Genomic DNA, 23633 nt, shown 5'->3' with positions numbered 1-23633 from the left:
CAAAATTGGCAAAATTTCAAAATTTTTGTCATGGTTGATGGGTACATGGATTTTCATTTTACTATTTTGTTAACTTTTGCATTCAATTGAAAATTTCCATTGTAGAGAGTTGGAAAAAAAGGGTACATGTGAGTCATGATAATCAAAAGCAATGAGTAAACAGCATTTTTAGAAAAATTGAGGGAACTTGAGTCTAAAATAAGAATTAGTATTGGAAAATTACTTTTAATTTTGTAAAGTGTCATAATGGCATCATGACTATGTAGGAAAATGTCAGTAATTTTTAGAGGTACATAGTACTGCATCGAGGGTAAAATGTCATGGTCTTTGTAATTTATCCTGAAATGTTAAAGCAAAAAAAAAAATATGTAGCAAATATAGAAAGATGTCAATTGTTAAAATCACAATTATGGGTGTCCTCTATTCCTTTGTATATTTGAAAATTTTAACAATAAGCAATTGAAATAGGTCATTGAAATAATATTTTTAATTCTGTGGAAAATTAATTTATGATTATGTACCTAGCCAAATAATGACTCAAAATTGAGGCAAAATATGAAATTTCAGACAAAAGTAAATTAACTCACATCCCACATACTGATACGTTCACTTTTTCATCCAGGATACTGATTATCTTTGGCACCTGAACTTTGACCTCAAACTTGGGAAGCACTGTTGATAGAGAAAATGGAAACAGGGAGGCTGGTGAACATTTAATGGAAATACAAATATTTCATGTTTATAACTTTTCCCAAAATAATACCTTGAAAAGCTAGATCCATTTTTCAAGTGCCAGCTTTAAGATGATAAGTTTTAACAATTCACACAAAATTTAATTGCCTTTGTGATCACAGCAGATCTCAATGACACTAACAAAGGATGATGGCTCCACTGAAATAAGAATTCTAATACTCAGCAAAGTGTAACTTGCTACTGAAAATCAAGCTCTTGTGAGCTTCTGGAGCACAGAATTGTGATGACTTTACAAACAGCTCAAACTGATTCTAATCCAAGTTCAACATACCAATGGGAGATTCAGAAAGTCTAAGTGAGTGCACGGTGTGAAACAAAAAGTTATGTCCTTTTCATGTCTCAGAAGCCATACCAAATTCTTCTACAGTGAAGGGGTGCTCTATCCTTTCGCCCAATTCCTTCTGTACCACCACCTTGTAAGAACCCTGAATGGGCTCAGACGAGTGGGGAAAGGCCAGCTGTTGGAGGCCACTCTCCAACCTGGGACTCTGCCATTGTGCAACTCGATTTCTTTTTGGGTCCTAGAGGTAAACAAGGAACATGGGGAATAATTATGTAGCCATGATAGTCCTTGAACCAAACAAATGATTTTGGGGTTGGTAACTGGTTCTTGCTTTCAGAAGAGATAAACACAGAAGAAAGATAAAACAGAATAAACCTGATATCTGGGAGTAGGAAATTTTAGATCTGAAAGGTTTTTTTTTTTTAATAGTAATTCATCTGTAAGGACTATCAGAACTTCTAACCTTAAATGTGCTGATTTCCCTATGTAAGGCTCTTTCTGTTGCTTACCTCAAGGTATACCAGTGGAATCTATATGAAAAAAGGAAAGAAGAGATGTGATTAGAATTTCCCCAAAGGCTGTGATTTCAGACTTATGATCCAATAGTTTACTCAGGAAAAGTAGAATCTGTAGTAAGACATAACAAAATTTAACCTGAAACGTTAAAGAACTAGAATTACTTAGGGAAACCGGTAAATAGTTCTAAGAAAAGCATAAATATTTCCACAATAATCATTGTGTTGCCATTTCTCTGAAAAATATTATTGGTGAATAAGTTTTATTAACATTTACTAATTTATTAATATTATTTACCACTAATATGTAGGTACTGAAGTCTTCTTAATAAAGAATATGACTATACTCTTTACTTGCATATATTAGGAAGTGGATATTTTTTTAAAAGATTTATTTATTTATTTATTTGACAGAGAGAGAGAGAGACAGCGAGAGAGGGAACACCAGCAGGGGGAGTGGGAGAAGGAGAAGCAGGCTTCCCGCGGAGCAGGGAGCCCGATGTGGGGCTGGATCCCAGGACCCTGGGACCATGACCCCAGCCGAAGGCAGACGCTTAACTGACTGAGCTACCCAGGCACCCCAGAAAATGGATATTAATAGAGTGATATGTTATTATAATTTAGACCAAATAGGAATAGAGTTGTCAGAATGATTTGGTTAATAATTAACCAAGAATATTTTTTCTAATTTAAAAATTACATTTTTAAAGTAGCTTTATTTCTTTGCCTTGTTAAATGCCAGTTAGAGGAAGGGACACTCAATCAGCAAAAACAAAATCTTTGTATATAATATATATTTTATATTATATCTATGTTATATTATATATTAACATATATCATAGAATATATATAAAAATACATATATGTATTTACTACCATATTACAATTTTTCTACCATATAGATAGATGGATAGATATATTCAGAATCAACGGAACTCTTCGTGGTTTAATTAATCATAAACTCCTCGGAAGTATGGGTATGGATAGCTCCTAACTTTTTTATTGTGTCTCTTCATGTTTAATGTATTGTGCTCACAGCAATAAATCTAGCTATTGTCGAATGATTGATTACTGTTATAAGAGAAATAGCTTCCCCATCTCTCACCCTGCAATTATGCCTTACATAAGACTCTAGATCTGTGGTGCTGCTGGAGCCCAGGTTCCAAAAGGAATGTTTTCCATCTTCTTGCTTTTCCGGGACCTTCCTGCTCCCACTAGGGTGAGTCCTCCCACCCCGCCACCAAAATCAAAACTCTTGAGATACCTACCAGTTCATTCAGGGGGTGAAAATTCTCATCCACAGAGACAATACGGAATTTTACTGAAAAAGAGATTCCTTGGTAAGACTCAGACATGATAAAGCAGGGAATGTGTGTGCTAAGTCAGGAAGCTAAGCGTTGGGGATTTTGCAAGTTTACTCTGCAAAACCTGCTGAAGGGTGCCCTCTCCTTCTCAGTGCTGCCCCCACTGAGGGAAATAGAGGAATTTCCCGACATACCTGTCTGTCCTGGTTTATAGATGGGTTTGTCTGTCTGGACAAAGACCAGACTTTTGAGTATTCTTTACCAGCACCGTGTTCTTCTTCCTAAAGTCTTGTGTTGGTCCCTTTATCTGGACAGTACGGAATGCCACCTCTGGAGAGGACGAAATCCTTGGGAGCTAAGGAACAAAGAACACTGCTGAGGAGCGACACAATCTTCTCCCCCCCCCCCAGTCTTCCATCCATTACTGTTTTCTATCTCTCTCTCAGCTTCACAAAGGGCTAGGTAAGTATAAATATTTCTCCAGATATGAGCGAAGATAATAATGTTAGACATAGGAGAAATATATCAGTGAGAGCAACCATCAGTGGGACCCAAATCTCCATATAGCTTACCTGGAACTCTAGTTCTTAAATCATTCTCCTTTTAACAGAGTGTGTGTATATATATATATATATATATATATATATATATATATATATATAGTGAAGGAATGGAAAGAAGTCTCTCTGTAAAAACGTGGGAGAATATGATAGCTGAGTATCCCAAGCTGGGCAACCTCAAAGAAGTGCTGGATGTTTGCTTTGAGTATCTTGCACCATTTACACATTCAGAGCACAAAGACACCTAACATCTCACCACAGGAGAAAAATTCTGCTACATGCTGTCCTACCATGAGATTTTTGTATAATCTCTTTCTAGGCACTGTCCTACTGTGGCCTGAAAGAGATGGTTACATATCAAAGATAGAAAATCTCTAGCTCCTGTGTTTTCTATGGCTCATAGGATTTTTTTTTAAAGAACTTAAATTGGATTTTAGCACATAGTAAAATATTTCTCTCCTATGTTGGTGGAAAATCCATGCTTTGTTCCTTCATAGCTGAAAACCCACTCTCTTTAGTACTTTATGAAGTCCTCACTAACACTAAAGTCGTTCTTTGGGATTCAACACCAGTTCCCCATCACCATGACTCAATATAATGTATCAAACAAGGACGGGCAGATAGTACTCACAGTGAAGGAGATGCAGTGGACTAAGTCCTTCTCCACCACCAGGTCAGTGAAGAGGCTCTGGTTTCTCCCGAGGGACTCCAAGGAAGCGCTTACAGTCACTGTCTCATTCAGGTAGCTCAGAAGGAGGCAGCCCTTCTCAGGGATCCCAGTGTACAACAGGGAGGGGACAAGCACCACATATTGCCTGGGAAGAGAAGAAGGCTAAATCAGAGAAAAATGGAGGATAGCAAGTATTTTCAACCATAAATGTGCTTTTCATAACAATATGTATTTCTTGCTACATTTGGTTCTACAGCAAATGTCAATGGACTAAGAACATTAAGATGGAAGTTCTATCACTGCCCGGCCTAAGAATTATATTTTTTACTCTTGAGTAGTGCCTCACCCACACAGTCAGTCTGCTGGAAGTTGGCTTCGAGGCTGTTAACAATTTTATAGGCTTTCTTTGTGTTACAGAGCATTAATATCTGACTTCCTGAATATATATCCATAAATGTGCACATATATAATAAATTGCTGGTGATTATTCACTTTATAAAAAGATTTACATTAAAATCTGTCTAAATAAACATCACTGGTACATGGACACCACAATTGACTTTATATAAATTCAACTGAAAAAACTTCAGTGAACATATATCCATTACATAAAATAACTCATATCTATATTGTAAAATAATTTTCTTTATAACAGCAACACTGAAAACAATATATTTGCTGTTTCTCTAAGTTTCTCAGATATGCCTTGGCCAAAATCAATGATTTTTTTTTTAACAACAAGTTTTTATTTCTGTCAATAATTTGCAAGCACACACAAGTACACAGTGCATTTGATTAACATTCTCCTTCATTCTTACCCTCTTGAGGTAAGCAATATTAATATTTACTTCTATGTTCAAAAATATATGCTTGTGTCTATACGGGTGGATAAATTATCTTCACTTACTAAAAAAACAAGTTCACATAAAATATGTTATTTTGCAGAGTCATTTTTATTCTAATTATTGAATATATTTAATTATTCAGAGTACGGACAATCTTTTGTGTGAGTTCACTTTCTTTCTTCCTTTCTTCCTTTCTTTCTTTTCTTTTTTTTAAAAGATTTTAGCTTTAAGTAATCTCTGCACCCAATGTGGGACTTGAACTTACAACCCCAAGATCAAAAGTTGCATGCTCTAACCAACTGAGCCAGCCAGGTGCCCCTGTGAGTTTACCTTCTTGAGTTGGTTGATAAGTTTCCGTTATCTATTATGTTCTCACATATCCAACTCCCCAACCCCCACATATTTCCAGACAGAATTCTACCCATTCTTTGGGAACCGTCCCCAGTGACACCTTTGACGCAAAAACTTTCCTGAAGCAGTCAACTCATAATCTCTCCATACTCTGAATCCCTGTGGGCTTAAAGAGAATGAATGTTTCCTACATATTTACTACTTGCAAGGAATTGTGTTAAGCAGTCTCTGTATTAATCCTCCTAGCAATCCGGTACGATACATACATCATATTCTTCACGTTCATGACAGCTAAAAAAAGAGGTCCTCGCCTGTCCCCAAATTCGAATATACAACAGTAAGATGAAATCCCTGCCTACTCACTAAATCAGTAGATGATACATAAAATGTGACTCCTCAAAACTTTAACGATTCAATAGCTGCAGGTTTGTCATTTGTTTATAGAGTTAATTTACAATTAAGAAAAAGAGAGCTATTATTATCTTATATTGTTTTACTATCCCTTCCCTTCTACTTCCAACATGGGCTCTTACACTTAAAAAAAAGCAGGCAATTTGACCCATGAAAAACTATTTTATTACTTTTCAAATTTAATAGGTATGAGACTAGGAGAAGAGAGTAACAGAGACAGTTTAGTTGTGGAAACTGGAAGTCAAGTTTGGTTCTCTCATTCTCCAAGTGGTCTGCTCCAGCCCATTCATCATGTTGTATGTGTTTTAAGTTGTTCCTTAGCAAAACTATATGCCATGAATCTTTAGATCTACCCTTCAGAAATTAAAATCTCAGGTTTTTAAATTGCATAAATGCTAAGGTTTTGTTCTAAAGCAGAGAAGCTCAGAGCCGTTAAGTAATCTACCCATAATCATTCAGATAGTACCTCTCATTTAATCCCTTTCTGGCATCTGGATATTTTTTATCTGAATCATCTACTCTTTCAAAAATATGGTAAGTGATAAAAATTATCATTTTTTACCTCCCCATCCATACTTTTTTCCCTCTAGTTCTTTGATCTTCATCAGTGTCTTATAATTTTATTCAATATACTATTTTTATTCTTATTAGTTATAAGCATAATTGACATCATAATTTAAAAATTAATTCCATATATGTTAGATATTTCAAACAGTTATTTCATAAAGGTTTGGTTAGTATCATTTAATAGATATTGAAATTGGAACCCATCAAGGTTGAGTAATTTGCTCAAGATTTCGTCTGTAAGTGAGCAACTAAACTATTAAAATATTACTTAACCATGGATGTTTGCGTTTTATTTTTTTATTTTTTATTTTTTTTAAAGATTTTATTTATTTATTCGACAGAGAGAGACACAGCGAGAGAGGGAACACAAGCAGGGGGAGTGGGAGAGGGAGAAGCAGGCTTCCCGCCGAGCAGGGAGCCGGATGCCGGGCTCGATCCCAGGACCCTGGGACCATGACCTGAGCCGGAGGCAGACGCTTAACGACTGAGCCACCCAGGTGCCCCGGATGTTTGCATTTTAAATATTTGCTTTTGTAGGAGTGACTAAATTTTGCAAATATTAAACAAATGACTCTTAATTTTCTCTTTTTCATGTTCCCCTCCCACCTCCATCTCTCTGAAGGCAAAGGAGGACAGTTACTGGGTCTTTTGGGCAATATATCTCATTTATCACATCAAGGGCTAATAATGCTGGAGGGATAGGGGATGTTTTCTGCATAGTGAGAAGATACCTCTTCTGTTCATGACAGCTAGGCTATGAAGTTTATTGTTCTTTATCAAATGTTGGATGCGATGTAAAGTAATAAGTTTTCAGTGGACAGAATGATCGAATGTTGTGTTGAACTGAAAACACAGACTGCTTAACATTTCCAACCCCAGTGAATGCCACTTGCTTCATCCATTCAGCCTTTACTCAGAAATCTGAACAGCCCCTACATATTTCCAGATGCTGTCTGGGTGGAATGCAGTGGGAGTTGCTACCATTCACAGTTGTACATGAGATAGAGGAATGATGGCAGAAAAATGTACCCCTACTGATTACTGGGAAATTGTGCATTGAAGAAATTTGAAGAAGAAAGGAAAGCGAGTTGGTCATTCTGATTTCTGCTTCTTGCACTCTGTCCTGGAGAGGGCCAATTGTATTAAGTGGATTAAGCTAACACAAAGAGAAAAGGATCCTTCGATCCCTCTGCACATTTAGGACTCTGGAGGCTGCGCGTATCAATCTGCAATGTAGCTACATTCAAGGCGGGAGTGCACAGTGGGTAGGGGTCTGAACTACAAAGGGGAAAGGTGACTCTGCAATACAGTTGGTATTGGAATAGTTGCAGGATTGGAGGCAGGATGCCATAGCATGTTGGGGGCTCTATAGGATAAAAAAGAGCTGAGGTGAATTGGAGTCAGCCAGAGAGGGCTTCTGGGACTGTTGGTCAAGGGACCCAGCTGAGACAAAGCAGATGGCTGAAGATTCAAATGATGAAGGCTGGCAGGTAAGAAGAAGCCAGATTAACAATGGCCACGGAAGACGACCAGTCTCAGACCAAAGACTCTGAGCCTTCTTCTCCACCAGGAAGGAATGGAGATCACAACCTTCTAGATCCTCTCTTGGGGAGGAACTGGGGAGAGGTGGAAGAGAAATCTTACGATTATTGGATTTCACCAACTTTACAACTGAATAGTTTTCAATTACTCCCTGCCCCCCCTGCCCAACTGGCCCGTTACTGGGGTCTCTTGCTGAAGACTCAGCCAGTTATCGAAAAACAAAGGAGCTATATTTCTATACATGTGATCTACAGTATGAATTAAACTGCACCCCACTATGCACTCTAACTATTTTTATAGTCAATGCTTTCCATCCTAAAGAAAGATTCCGTGAAGGTGGGATTGAGGTTTCAGTGTCTAATCAAATCACGGCTTCTAGTGACTACTTATTCTTTTATGATTATGATGATGCAATGAAAAAAAAGTGAAAAGTGTAGAAGAAAGTGAAAGAAAAAACTTATGATTCATCTCTTAAGATTGGAAGGTACCTTAAGAAATGCGAAGGGTAGCATTTAATGGGAAAGTCAAAGCAAAGATATAAAGAAGAGACGGAGATGAGCACAGACTCTTGAGGAGGGGACTTTAAGAGAGACTTACGGTTCTGCAGGGGCTGAAGCATCGGTAGAAAGCAGGACAAGAAGTAGCATGAAACATGAATGAGGAAGTCTGCCTTTCTCCATAGTGAGGGACAGATCTCAGCCACTGTATTGTGCCCAACTCCCTGCCTTCAGCCTGGTCCCTGAGACGTCTTAAATTTACCAGGTTTTATGTGGCTGCTATTTGCAAACAAGCTCCACCCCAAGACCTCCAAATGGAGCTCAGAGTTGGGCAGAGCTTCCCTGAAAGGTTCATTGCTCTCAGTGATTGCCTCATTACCCTCAGGGCTAACCTCTGAGAGGCTCTGAGGCATTTCCAGAGGATAAAATTCACATTTTAATTAGAATGAACTTTCTTTTACTTTGATAGCAAAGCTCCTGGTGAATGGCTCGGTATAAGAGATTCATCCATGTTATTATGTATAGATTAAATCAGTTGTATTTTGTTACAGTATCACACTTCTTGGTCATCATCAACCAAATTTTGTATGTCCACTCTCCCAGTGATAGAATCAAGATTGCCTCCGCCTCCCTGATACTACAAACAATGCTTTGATAAATATTTTTTAACATGTTTCCTTAGACACATACACAGAGTTGGGATTCTGGATCTGAGGCATGTACTTAACTGACTAAATACTGCCAGATTACTCTCCCAGAATGGTTGTAACACACTATGATTCCACCAGTTAGTGCATGTCCTCAAATTTCTGCCGGCAGCTGGTCTTTACATTTTGCCAAACAAATGGGTATGAAGTGATATTATATCATTGTTTCAACTTGTATCTATCTCACTATCAATGACTTCAAGGCTTTTTTTTAATATGCCTTTAGTTTGTAAATTGCTTGTTCATTTCCTTTTCTCATTTTTTAAAAAAGATTTTATTTATTTATCTGACAGAGAGAGAGACAGCGAGAGAGGGAACACAAGCAGGGGGAGTGGGAGAGGGAGAAGCAGGCTTCCCGCGGAGCAGGGAGCCCGATGCGGGGCTCGATCCCAGGATCCTGGGATCGAGACCGGAGCCAAAGGCAGATGCTTCACGACTGAGCCACCCAGGCGCCCCCCCTTTTCTCATTTTTTAAAATTGTAGTTGCTATCCTAGTCTTGTTGATTTTCTGGAACTTTTTTGTATAAACCTAGATACAGTTCCTCATCAGTTTTAGACATTATAAATATTTTCTTTCATTATCTCATCTATAACTCTGTCCATAGTATCCTTTATTTCTTAATGTCGCACTGATAAACTTCAACTTCTTTTCCTTGTCATTTATGCTTTTGCAGTTTGCTTTAAGATATTTCTTCCCAGCCCAAATTTGATTCTTCTGTTAATTTTATAGTTTGGCCTTTTATAAGTGTATCAGCAAACTATCTGTATTCTAACTTTGCATGTAGTTTTCTTTACAGATCCAAGTTTTGTGTTTTTTTTTTTTTAACTTTATTTTTCTTAGCCCCTTCCACTAACAATCTTTTTAAACGCCCTTGATATGTGGTGCCACTTCTATGGTCTGTTAAAGTCTCATATATACATCGATCCATCTCTGAACTCTTTATTTCCTGGCAGTGGTCTTTTGTACATTCTTGCACCGGTATCTTTCCCGGCCCCTCCTTCCCTCCTGCATACATGTAATTTGAGCTTATTCATTTCATTGTACAGGTGTTTGATATCCTTGTGTTTTCCTCTGCAACATCTGTCATTTGCTGAGAGGGATAGTTAATATTTATTTTGCATTGTAATTTATTTCCACTTTTGTTTGTATAATTTTAATGACTATATATTGACAGTGGGCATATCTTCCTGCTTCATATTTCTTTTAAAATATATAATGTCCCTCACAGTACCTTCTGATTTTATTTTTCCTTAAATTTAATTTTGATAGATATAAAATTGCCACTGGGGGGGGAGTTTTTCTTTGGTTCATATTTATTGCTTTATCTCATCCCAAGCTATATCTCATTGCAAATTTTCTTTTTTCAAACTTTTTCTTTAAGTGTAGAGAACACATCGCTAGATTTTTTCCTTTTTTATCAGCAGGTTTAACAGTTCCTCTCATTTGTTAAGTTTAATGCATTTGCAATTATTGCAATTTCTGAAAGTTTTATTCATCTGATTTAAAATATATGCATTCTGTTTTGTCTTATGATTGTTGCTTTAACCTAAGACATACTCATGTTTATTTATTCCTGTGATAGCTTAGGCTTTCCACATCTTCCATCTAATAAGGCAGGTACTTCAGAAATTTCTTATATACGTTTAGTCTCTCCTACATCTATGCCCCTTCCCATATACTTTTTTTTTTTTTTAAGTAATGAGTTATTGAGGTTTGTGCCGGTTACCAATTCAATACCTTCCAAATCTATCCTTCATTGGCTATTTTACCTTGTGGAGCTGGTGTCTATGAATTTTTATCCTTTGCCAGGATGTTAAGCTTTTCTAATAAAGAGTTCTAGAGGAACACTGGAGAAGGAACAAATTTCTCTTCTTGGTTCTAATGTGCTCCTCTGGGTAGTCTCTTTCAGCAGATATGGATTCCACAGTCCTGGGCTCCTCTGGTGCCTGATTCCTGCAGTTTGCATGATCTGTTCAGCACCTGTCTTCAGCAGTGCGTGTGCTTCTGCACTGCTAGGCTTCTGTGGTGCCGAAGAGCTAGCAGCACTTGGCAACTTCTTGGGGATGATTTTCCCCAACACCTTCTGAGGTGCTTCCCAGCAAGAGTGCCACCAGCCCAGCACCTTCCTTTGTCACCTGATTTCAAAGCCTGAGTGAACTTCTTTATCATCCAGTGAGCCAGGGCTGCTCCCTCTCCAACAAAGTTCAGTACTCAGCATTGAGGAGTTCTTTCTTTGCATGTACTTCAGATCTGTCTTTTCCTTGGTGCACTATTTCAGCTGGTGGATAGTGCCTGCTCCATAGTCCTGCTATTCTTATATTTTTTAGAGTTCTTTTTATTCTGTATTAAATAATCTCTCATGGGAGACGCTAACCTCAGTCGGTTAAGCGTCTGCCTTAGGCTCAGGTTGTGATTTATTTTTTAATAAATAAATAAATAAATAAATAGTCTCTCATTATTCCAGTCTCCTGTTTTTGTTTATAATACTTTATATTAAACTTCCCTCTTCAAATTACAATGTGGTTTTGATGCCCTGACTGTACCTTGCCTGATACAAAGTTATACTTTCGCAAATTTCTTTGATTTTAGACATTTTATTTAAAGAAATCCATAAATAGCACTAATACTTTAAATCATCCTTGCTTTCATATATTTTATAGCATACCCTGGATTATTTCTCTTTTTTGTTTGCAAAGTTTCTCTTGAATGGTTTTCAGCATAGGGCTCTTGTCTAGCAAAACTTCTGAGGCTTGTATACATGCAAATATTTTTTATGCTCTCACATTTGAGTCATGATTTCCTTGGACATAAAATTCTCTATTATTTATTTTATTTATTTATTTTTTGGATATAAAATTCCTGATGTGAAGTGTTTCCTTAGTTCCTTAAACTATTTTTCCATTGTATTCTTGTATCCAGTCTTTGTCTCTGGAATCATTTAGAATTTTTCCTTATCTTATAAATTTTAAAAGTTTAGTATATGTTCAGGTTTGTGGTGTTTTTTTTCATCTCTTTTATGTAGTTAGTTATATTTTTTTGATTCTGGGAAATTTATTTCCATTATTTCTTCATATTTTTCCCCTTTTCACTTTTACTTTCATCTCACCTGGGAAGTCTAAGATGTAGATGTTCACATTTTTACTTCAATCTTTCATATTACTTAGTTTTCCATTTGCATTTTCTATGTATTTGTTTCAACTGTTCTGCTGCTTTTTTGCAAAATTCCTCAACATCATCTTTAAGCTCATATTTTGTTCAATTATATACATCAGAATATTAATCTCATAAATATCAAATATTATGTATTCATATCTAATATTCCCACTTTTTTGTGTTATGATTTCTAGTTTTTAATTTATATTTTGTATACCTTTTATTATCTATTTTAAAATATTAGGATTATTTTATATTATGTTTATTCTGATAATTCTTCTTCAGGTAATACATGTTGATCAGTTTGCTGTGTTTCTTTTATAGGACTTGAGCAGCCAACATTTGTTTTGTTATTTTGGTCTGTGAGCCCATTATTAATGGGATACTTTGTCCTATTATAATATATGTGGGGGAAGAGCCAAAGATCAGATCCTTGTCTGTGATCCTGCTAGTGACTTTGAAGTGTGGAGAGAGAAAGAGTCCAGGGAGGAAATCCCCAGTCACCAAAGACCACTGGTGACCACATTTACTTGCTACATTTTTATATCTTTAGGAGACAGTTGTGAAAAGAGATCGTCTCCAGAGCTTGGAGGGTTGGAAGAGGGACAGAATGGAAAAACGAAAGTCTGAGGCAGCTGATTATTCCACATCAGGTTTCATCTACTCTTCATATTTGCAGAGGTTTTCGGTTAATAAGATTTTACTCTAGGCTTTTGCTGCTGATTTCTGTGAAGGGATAATAATTGTCCCAAACCAGCTTGAAGCAAAACCAACTGCAGAACTTAAATAACTTTCTTTCAATTTACCAAGTCAGCCATTTCCCAAATTCCTTTCTCTTTGACTACCAACTCCCCTGACACTTCTTCATTAGCTCCAGATTGCCTTCATTTCCTCCAGTTTTTTTTTCTAATATTTTGTTGGTTCCTAAAACTTCTGTTTCTTTCTTGCTTATGTTATTTCTCCAGGGTTATCTGGAAGAAGGAAGAAACAGTCTGCTAATTTTCCATTTTTTCGGAAATAAGTGTTGACTCTATTCTGTGCTTTTTGTTTTTTTTTTTAACTTGTTTTTGATATTTTGCATAACTTTTTAATTCGCTTGCATTATGAGTAATTTCCTCAGATCTTAATACAAATTTGTTAATTCTCATTTTATCTCTGTCGGATCTACTACTTAAAGCATTAGATTTCTATTTTATTTGTTTCTTTTGTCACCTGGTTTTTTTTTTTTTTTTTTTTTTTTTTTTTTTGTTACCTGGTTTCAAAGCCTTAGTGAACTTCTCTATAATCCAGTGAGCCAGGGTTGCTCTCTCACCAACAAAATTCAGTACTCAGCATTGATTTCTTTCTTTCTTTTTTAAGTAGGCTCCATGCTCAGCCCAAAACTCAACGTGGGGCCTGAACTTACAACCCTGAGATTAAGACCTGAGCTGAAATCAAGAGTCAGACACTTAACCAGCTGAGCCACCCAGGTGCCCCTGATTTCTTTTTTTATTTCAATGAATCAATTTTTTATTTCTTGAATTATTTGTAGTTGGTCTTTTTTCAAATTAACCACATTTTCCTTGCTTTATGCTTTCTGTTCCTTGTTTTTACAACTCCAGACTTTGAAAAGTTGTAAAAGGGATATGGGTGGCTGCAGAAAATTGTCTTTATATGTGTTCTTGAGAACTTTATTAGCCTGCTAAGATGCTAGATACAAGGAGACACTTCTCAATGATCTCTCTTCCAGTTGTTTTTCTGGATATAAGGTTAAAAGTTATAATTATGAATAAGGTGAGACTATAGTGGGAACAGAAAAACATAATTGTGCAGAATAATGGGATGAGTGTCTGTTTTTCCAAGGGAAAAAAGAAAATATTTTTGTTTTAAAATGACTGGTTCTTTCATAATGTGAAATAGAACAGTGAAAGAGAAAACCTGAATGAATGTAGAACAAGGTCTGCAGGAAAGGATTTTTTTCCCCTCTTCATTTGTAACACTGAATCTAGAAAGAAGCATTACAACTTTTCCCATAGCTGGGGTAACATTTTTGGGAGTAATTTTTTTATTTAGATGTAACTCACATAACGCAAAAGTCCATTTTCAAGCGTACAATTAAGTGACTTTAGTATATATCATGGTGTTATGCAATCATTACCATTGTCTAATTGTTAAATATTCCGTTATTCCCAAAAGAAATGTACCGGCTCCCAATTTTTTCCTCCTCAATTTCCGACAAACTTTAATCTATTTTCTGTCTCTATGGATTTGTCTGGTTGGACATTTCATATAAATAAATGGAATAATACCTTATGTGGTCGTTTGTGTCTGGCTTCTTTCACTTAGCACAGTATTTTCAAGACTCATCCCAGCTGCTGCCTGTATCAGTACTTTACTTTTTTTTTTTAAGATTTTATTTATTTATTTGAGAGAGAGAGACAGAGAGCATGAGAGAGTGAGCACTAGTGGGGTGGGGGAGGGCAGGCATAAGGAGAAGGAGAAGCAGACTCCTGAGAAGCAGGGAGCCTGATGTGGGGCTCATTCCCAGGACTCCGTGACTTGAGCCAAAGGCAGACACTTAACCGACAGAGCCACCTGGGCACCCCAGTACTTTACTTTTTTATATGGATGAAGGATATTCCATTGCATGGATGTACCATATTTTATTTATTATTCAGTTGATAAGACATTTGGGTTGTTTCCACTGTTTGGCTATTATGAATAATGCTGCCATGAATAGTTGTGTAAAAGTTTTTGTGTGAACATATGTTTTCAATTCTCTTTGGTGTGTAAGTTGGAGTAGAATTGTTGGATCACATTGGAACTCTATGTTTAACATTTTGGAGAACTGCCAAACTGTTTTCCAAACAGCTGCAGCTTTTCACATTGCTGCATTCCATAAACGAGTGTTCTCTTTTCTCCACATCCTTGCCAACACCTGTCATCCTCTGTTTTGTTGTTGTTGTTTGTTTTATTATCCCCATCCTACTGGGTGTGAAGAGGTGTCTCATTGTGGTTTTGATTTACATTTCCTTAATAACTAACGATGTTGAGCATATTTTCATGGGTTTATTGACTTTGCATATCTTCTTTAGAGACGTTTCTATTCAATTCCTTTACCATATTTTAATTTGCTTTTCTTATGGTTGAGTTGTAAGAGGTTTTTATGTGTTGTGGATCCTAGATCAAATTCTGAAAATAGTTTTAAAATAGGGAAATGTGAGTCTTTCTTCTTTGTTCTTCTTTTTCAATACGGTTTTGGCTAATTTGGGTTCCTTGCATCTCCAAATGAATTTCAGGATCAACTTGTCCATTTTTGAAAGAAAAGTACTGGTAATTTTGGTTGAGATTGTACTGAATCTATTGCACTGATCACTTTGGGGGATATTGCCATCTTAATAATATCAATAATATTAGTACACTAAAATTTATATATTTCATTACTGTAATGTAATATATTTTATATTAATATATGTCTTTCAATCCATGAATATTTGATATTTTGGAGTTCCTTACTCTACCATTTTTGCTGATGTTACTCTTGGCTCAATTTTGATGGGTTTATTAATTTTAAAAAACTTATAAAACTTTTACACAAGATGTTATATTAATGCAAAATTAAAAATTAGGCTTTCTCTGTTAATGATATGTTGGTCTTAGAAATTAAATTGTGGTTATTTACTTGGAATATAGTAGATATGATTATAAATATTGTGTTTTTAAAGAATGTAAGAGAAGTTCTTTTTTCTTTTTATCCTATATCTAACCCTCAATTTAGTAGGTTTTGCTCTCAACAGTGGCTGAGATTTTTACTTAAAATCTGTTGTCATGTGTCCAGATAGCAACTATTCAGTGTTGCACTAGAATATTTTTCTCTGCTTTGTGTTGACTTTAAAATCATGTTATCTTCATTATGTTAACTTTAAAATATTTTCACTTTAAGTAATAGGTAACAAAGTATTGTTTTCCCTTTTAACCTAGTTACCAGGTATAATTGGGCTACTTTCTTTTGCTTTCCTTGGTGGAATCCTGAATTTAAAAGTAATGATAAAGTCAGGATATTTTTCATTATATTTATTAATTAGCTCATCAGTGTTGTAAGACCTAGTTGGGACGAATGACTAAATTGGAAGATATAGTCAGCCTTCCCTAGGTTAAATTTGCACAGGCAAAATGTCAATATAAATATTTCAGAAATTGTACCCTTTATGTGAAGACACTGGAGATTTGTCAATGTCTTCACTGTTCATAGCATATTCTCACTTTTTTTTTAATTTATTTATTTGAGAGAGAGAAAGAGAGAGAGCACAAGTGGAAGGGGCAGAAGGGAAAGAGAATCTCAAGTGGACTCTGAGTGCAGAGCCTGATGCAGGGCTCAATCTCATGACTCTGAGATCACAACCTGAGCCGAAACCAAGAGTTGGATGCTTAACTGACTGGGCCACCCAGGCACTCCTATTGTCACTTCTATGAAAACATTGATCAAACCCTTGTGAAATTGCTATGTGCAGTATGCCTATAGAGTAATTTGTCCTCCTTCACTGTGATGTTATTGGTTATTGTTATAAATTAACTAATTTCACTATCACGCAGGTGTCTACATTTTTTCTTTTCTTTTTTTTTTTTTAGATTTGGGGGGTGCAGAGGGAAAGGGAGAGAGAATCTCAAGCAGGCTCCATGCCCAGCGTGAGCACCATACAGGGCTGGATCTCACAAACCTGAGATCATGACCTGAGCTGAAATCAAGAGTTGGACGCTTCGCTTAACCAACTGAGCCACCAAGATGACCCAGGTGTTTACTTCTTGATTCTTGCTGAACACTTCTGGGAAGTCCTGTATTAGATGCTATGAACATCGATACCTCAAAGAACAGACTCTTGGATTCAGGTTTCTGAGCTGTTTTCCCTTAGACAACTTTTAGGCTGGGCTAATGGATCAGTCAAGATATCCAGGACTGTTTTTAGTTTAGAAGCAAATAGAGCAAGAATGCTTGACCTAAGATAAAGCAGAATAAGAATTACTAGGATTGAATAAACCAAGGAGGGAAATTAAAATGTGGTTATCTATTTGAAATATGGTTAAGTATTATTTTAAATAATGTGTTTTTAACAAATATAGGAAAAGTTTTTTCTTTCTTTTTACATTATATCTAACCCCTAATTTAGTAGATTTTGTTTCTGTGGATGAAAACAAAACACTTAAAAATGATATCTGATTCCCACTGATTTCAAACACATACTTTCACTGAATTTTTACACTGCATGGCAAATATTGCATGGTTTAATAAGAATCTGTTTTCTTTTAACATGGATATAATTGGACAGGTTGATTGTGTAATCAAGGCTTACTCGGAACAATAATATTTGAAGATAATTCTCATTTATCATCGAGCATATTAAGGTCACTATTGAGAAATATCAGTGGAGTCAATGTCTATAAAGTTTCCTCATGAAATTGACCTGGTACCTGACTTATAGGGCCTCAGTCTCACAAGTATAAATAAGATCGTTTCTGTGCAAGCTAAGGACCCTGGATTTTGGGGAACTTTTAGAAGAGAAACATTCATCTAACTTTGTGGGTACTATAGGTGAAATGGTAAGTCATAGAGGGTCTGAAAAGTCTGAACCAAGATTCCTTACGAAAGCTGCTGGACAGAAGTTAATTATGTGGCCTTGTTAGTTGCTTAATACTGAAGGCTCAAGATTTACAGACAAAATCAAAGGGGCCTACCTAGCTAATTAACCCTCCTAGCACTTATGAAAACAATTCGTACAGACCTAATGAGACTGCCCCTTCTCTTTTTTAAAATCAAGAATAATCTTTGGAGAGGGGAGACCATCAGAAAAATGACCAGAAACTCAGCAATAAGGCAAAAATGAGGAGTAGCACATTCTTGCAATACAACTTGGGGTCAAGGGCCACTTAAAGATTTTCAAGGGGAACACACTTCGTTCATTACATTGTTTACTACAAATGAAAAGTTCCAGACCCAGTGAGGTTACTTGTGGATTTTTGTCAGATAAACATGCAAATAATTTCTGTCCAGTGGAACAGATAACCCCAAGGATGTTATGGCATATTTTACATTATTTAGTTTTATACACAATCCACCCTTCTTATCTTAACAGTTTTTGTTAAATTGTCTCTAAATATCCTAGCCTTTTGGATGTTCTTTGAAGTGGTTATAACATCTTACTGGTTGCTTAATTAACAGGCTAAATAAAATCTTTCACATGTGTTTATTTTATGTTTTCTTGATAATATAATTTATATATATGAATATATATTTTCTTTTTGAAAATTATACTTTGATGAGTAATTAGTTAAAATAAGAGATACCATGTTAATAATATTCATTTATGAGTCCTAGTATAAATTATAAAACCTTTTATAGAAAAGGTGCTGTTTTATTTTACACAAATTGGCAAAGGCATTCTCTTTTATTTTCAATCTTTTCTTTTTTTACGCCTGGTATCAAGAAGCAACTTAATTTTATATTCAGCTGCTTGGTGTCTTTGGGAGAGAAATTTTGGGACGAGTGATATCCAAGTGTACTGAGGATGAAAGTCTTTGTGTGGCTTATATATTAACACAGTTTGGGTAATCAAAGATCATTTACTGAACATGACAAGTTTCATTTTGTCAGATTAAGTACACATTAGATCTTGGCACAGATTTTCTTAGGCCAAACTTTGTTCGACAATAACTTGAATCCTTGCACACCTTTTGCACTTAGTGGCTTGAGTATTCTTTATTTTAATATTATCTCATTAATTCTGGTTCCTAAATTTTATAAGACAAATGCCTGAGAATATTAAGTGAAAAGCATAAAGATATTTTGTGCACTATTTCTATTTAAATAACAGTGACTCCTTTATATTTTCAAAATCTCTAAGAAGAAAGGTCTGCAACAATACTTCTACTTTGTATTAAGCACTGATCAAATATTCCTTGAGGGAGCATACCAGCACAGATTAAAATATACAAATCAGCATTTTCACCCAAATGTGCCTTGAAGTTCAGCAATCTTAATGGCTCATGGATTTATTTATTTTTATTATGAATCATTTTATTTTCCTTACGGCCACAGGAGAAATATACAAGAAAATTCTCCTGGAGAACTTTAATAGCAAGAAGAGATTCATCTGTTTTGAGATAAGCTATAAACGTGGTAGAAGGCTAGATGTGAAAAACTAGACCCCATATCTCCTTTTATTTTTTGTTTGTTTTAAGTTACGGAACAAGATATTTTATTTTTGAACTGTGTGGGAATATAAAACAAAAAGAAAATTTCTTGGTTTCTCTTTCCACCACTCAATCATTTGGAACATGCTCATTTATTTGTTCTGATTTATTTTATTTTTTAAAGATTTTTATTATTCATTTATTCGAGAGAGAGAGAGAGAGAGCGCGCGAGCATGAGTGGGGGGATGGGCAGAGGGAGAGAGAGACTCAAGGAGAACCCACCCTGATGGTGGAGCCTGATATATGACTCGATCCCGGGACCCTGAGATCATGACCTGAACCAAAGTCAGACGCTTAAATGACTGAGCCACCCAGGTGCCCGTCTTTCTTCTGATTTAAAAGACAGATAAGAATGAACGAAGTAAACTGGGCCAGTAATGAAAATATATTATTTTGATTGGATATTACAGTAGTTTCCTATGACTGGCTGGCTTAAAACAATGGAAATTTAGTCTCTCCTAGTTTTGAAGGCTGGAAGTCACAAATCAAGGTGTGGACAGGGCCACGCACCCTCCAAGTGTCTGCCTTTCTCTTTGCTTGGTGTTCCTGTCTCTGCTTCCATCATCACATGACCTTTTCTCTGTGTTTTCTCTGATATTGTCTTCCCGGTGTGCATGCTTGTCTCTGTATATCTTCACCTTTTCTTATGGAACAACAGAAATACTGGATCAAGGGTCCATCCTACTCCAGGATGATCTCATCTTAACTTACATCTCAAGTACATCTGCAATGACCCTATTTCCACGTAAGGTCACATTCACAGGTGCCAGGGATTGGGACTTCAACATATCTTTTCGGGGGGCACAATTCAACCCACAACAGAGATAATGTGTGTTTACCCTTTTGATGATTGCTGACAGCCAATTTTGCAAGACAGAGGCAATAATCTTCCTCTTAGAGCTCAGTGAACGTATAAAAGGTTAAACGAGTTTTGCTTGAAGTGTTAATAAATAACCAAAATTCCTTTTCCTCCTCATTTATTTGACTTTGGAAAAGTATGAAATTCTTTTCCATAAAATATTTGTGAAGTATTAAGCAATTCAACTCAGGTTTGAGTAAAATGGCCTTTCTAGCTAATTTTCTTTTTTTTCTATATTCTTCTTTTTTTTTTTTTAGTTTTTAGAGGTAGAATTTACTGATTCATCAGTTGCATAAAACACCCAGTGCTCATTACTTCAAGTGTCCTCCTTAATGCCAATTACTCCATCCCCCCACCCACCTCTCCTCCAACAACGCTTCTAGCTCATTTTCGTTACAGGTGTTCTCCTGGAGAACTTTAACAGCAAGAAGAGATTCATCTGTTTTGAGATAAGCTATAAACATGGTTTATAGTGGTCCTCCTTTGTGTTCCTCCATTTCTCCTCTACCTATCTACCTTTGGGAATATGTTCATCTGGGCAGTGACCCATTCAGTCACTCTTTTGTTTCACTGAAGGCCTGCAATAGTCACGGCTCTGTGTTGAGAGAACAGGCTGCAGACAAGATACAGGTTTGGTTTTCAAAGAGGGTCTGAGTCATAGATAAAAGGAAAATAATTTTTTAAAGTGTAGAATTGTATAAGTGTGGAAGAGGGACAAGTGTGCTCAACCATTTGATGAAGCATGATGGAGAGAGCTGAGCTTTGCACAAAGGGCCTGTGTATTTGGAGATCAGCAAAAACTTCCTCTTCCCTTTGCCTAGAAGGCGTCCTCTTATAATGCAAATCTGAAATATTCTCTTGCTTCAAATCTTGCAATGGTTTCTATCAACAAATGAAAAATATTGTTGTAGTCTTTCATTATCTTGTAATCTGATCCTTGCACATATCGTTTGTTTCTAGATGCACATTGTTTTATGCTTTCGACTCATCATGCTATATATATTCATGAAGTTAATCTTCAATTTTAACTTTGTAGTTCAGTCCAAATTCAGAAAGTAAATCAAATTTAGAATTCACTTCTTGTGACTTGAATAAATGAAGATAAACTGTGTCTGAATAGGGAAGGCTTAATATTGTAAAAATGTTGGCATTCATAATCATTATAAATTGATAAATAGTCAATGCAGCACGACATAGTACCCAGTGTGATTATGGGGATAATTAACTTGACAAAGGATTTCGAAGTTTTACCTGGAGAAAATAATAAACAGTATTGCAAAAAAAAAAAAGATGAAAACAGAAAAATGAGAGAAACCAGCCATAGTAGTTATTTATTTATTTTTTTAAAGATTTTATTTATTTATTTGGGAGGGAGAAAGAGAGAGCAAGCATGAGTGGGGGTGGGGGAGGGGCAGAGGGAGAGGGAGAAGCAGGCTCCCCACTGAGCAGGGTGCCCAGTGCTGGGCTCTATCCCAGGACCCCGTGATCATGACCTGAGCAGAAGGCAGCTGCTTGACCGACTGAGTTGCCCAGATGCCCCACCATAGTCATTATTAAAACATTTTATTAAGCCACAGAAATGCAAAAATTTTACTTGTAATGAAACACATACAGGATTTTATCACCCCAAATATCTCTCTAAACCAACCCCTTATAGTCATTCCAATCCCCCCTTGCCCTACCATCTCTAATCCCTGGAAACCACTAATTTTTCCCCATTTCTATAATTCTCTCATTTCATGACTGTTAGATAAAAGGAATCATATAGTATGATCTCTTGAAATTGGCTTTATTTTCACCAAGCATAATGTTCTTGAGATCCATTCAAATTTTTGTGTAGATCAATAGTTTGCTCCTTTTTATTGCTGAGTAGTATTCCATGGCATGAATGTACCACAGTTAGTATAACCATTCGCCTATTAATGGACATTTTGGTTGTTTCCAATACTTGGAAACATTGTTTTCTTTTGTCTACCTTCCTGTGGGTTACTTGAACACTTTTTGGAATTCCATTTTGATTTATCTGTAGTGTTTTTAGCTCAGGTTTTCATACAGCTTTTATAGTGTTTGTAAAAATACTGCAGGGAATAGACATATACTTCAGAAGGGAAATATAATACTGATACAGAACAAAAGAAACGGTAGAAGTGTATGTGTCATAAATTTATTCAACATCAAATTTTATATATTTCCAATTCCTGTCCCCTCTTTCTCCCACTATCTTCCTCTCCTGATAAGTCTTTGTCCTTCGTTCCTAGAGAAGATCATCTGATGAGGTCCACAAGTTTCCATTTTCAAGCAGTTCTGTGTTCAGATTCTAAACAGTAGAATAAAAGATAGGAAAATTAAGGAAATTCTGTCATCGACTAAAGGAATAATGTTTTGTATTTCAATCATAAATATTTGAACTTAATAAATTTTAATTTTTTTAATGATAGGGCTGTTCTTTTTTGTTTCCTATTTTAGAATGGAGAATAGAATGAAGGTCTCACAAGTGTTATATTGTCAAAAATGAACATTGTCGACTGGTATAAAGGAAAATCTTGTAGATCACATCTCTCATGCTGTGCTGTATGGAAAACTACAGGGAAAAGTTTCCTGACCTTAACTAGTATAAGTTTAGAAATATCCTAAAAAGGTCACAGGTGATAAATATCACCACTGGGTATAGAATATAAACTAAATATTAGATGATTTAGTTTTTATATGTGGTAAATTCTTGGATTTGTCTGCAAACAAGTCACCCCAGACCCAGTACTTATACTTTACTTGCATTTTTTTTCTACCGAGAAATTCTATAATACATTTGAAATAGTTTAAGTTCCTAAATGATACACCATGGTCTTTATAATATGATAAGGATGTACTCAAGAAGCAACCATATATGGACAACTGATGTTTATTTATTTTCTTTATGTTGGCATTAGACTTCGCTGTTTATACCTTACCAGCACTGCAGGGATCCCTGTATTCTTCAATAGTGAATTCCTCTGAAACCAAAATGATAAAACAGAAAGAGTGAAGACATTCAGTAATAAGCATATGGGCAGTTAATTGTAAATAAACTGTGTAAGCTAGGAAAAAAAGTATAAAGACAGTTATGGAGCCAATGGAAATGAATGACTTCTGTACTAAACCATGCAGGACTAGTGGAGGGGGCAGTAAGAGAAAACTGGGCTTGGATACAGAAGTCAGGGGCAGGTTTCACAGATGGAAGGTTGTCTATGGGATACTGTATGGCCCTCTTCACAGCTGTGTTCTCTTTATTGGAGTTTAACTTCCTCTCTGAACCGTTGCTCATTCCAAGAAAGAGTAGTTTTAACACTACCAGCATGTTATGATGCCGGTAAATTTCTAGTTCCAAGTCATGAGCAAATGGAAGAATTTCCTG

At 36.0% G+C, this 23633-nt stretch overlaps 1 protein-coding gene across 2 annotated transcripts in view; it reads right to left on the bottom strand.

The window, feature by feature from the left end:
- Positions 1-21709: 21709 nt before the first annotated feature.
- Positions 21710-23633, bottom strand: part of LOC113922136 (pregnancy zone protein-like) — a 45499-nt gene continuing 43575 nt past the window's right edge. Inside the window, exons 35-36 of one of the 2 annotated variants that reach the window (XM_027593964.2) lie at positions 23191-23232; positions 21710-22559 (exon numbers count right to left, since the gene is read on the bottom strand). In XM_027593964.2, the coding sequence (XP_027449765.1) occupies positions 22537-22559; positions 23191-23232 (65 nt within the window). In that variant the 3' untranslated portion in view covers positions 21710-22536. The remainder of the gene's footprint in view (positions 22560-23190; positions 23233-23633) is intronic. The other variant, XM_027593965.2, reaches the window with a different exon arrangement.

This window comes from Zalophus californianus, chromosome 9, assembly GCF_009762305.2.
Source record: "Zalophus californianus isolate mZalCal1 chromosome 9, mZalCal1.pri.v2, whole genome shotgun sequence".
NCBI classification, from domain to species: domain Eukaryota; kingdom Metazoa; phylum Chordata; class Mammalia; order Carnivora; family Otariidae; genus Zalophus; species Zalophus californianus.
Note: the sequence above shows the minus strand (reverse complement) of the source record. Positions and strands in the feature narration are given on the sequence as shown.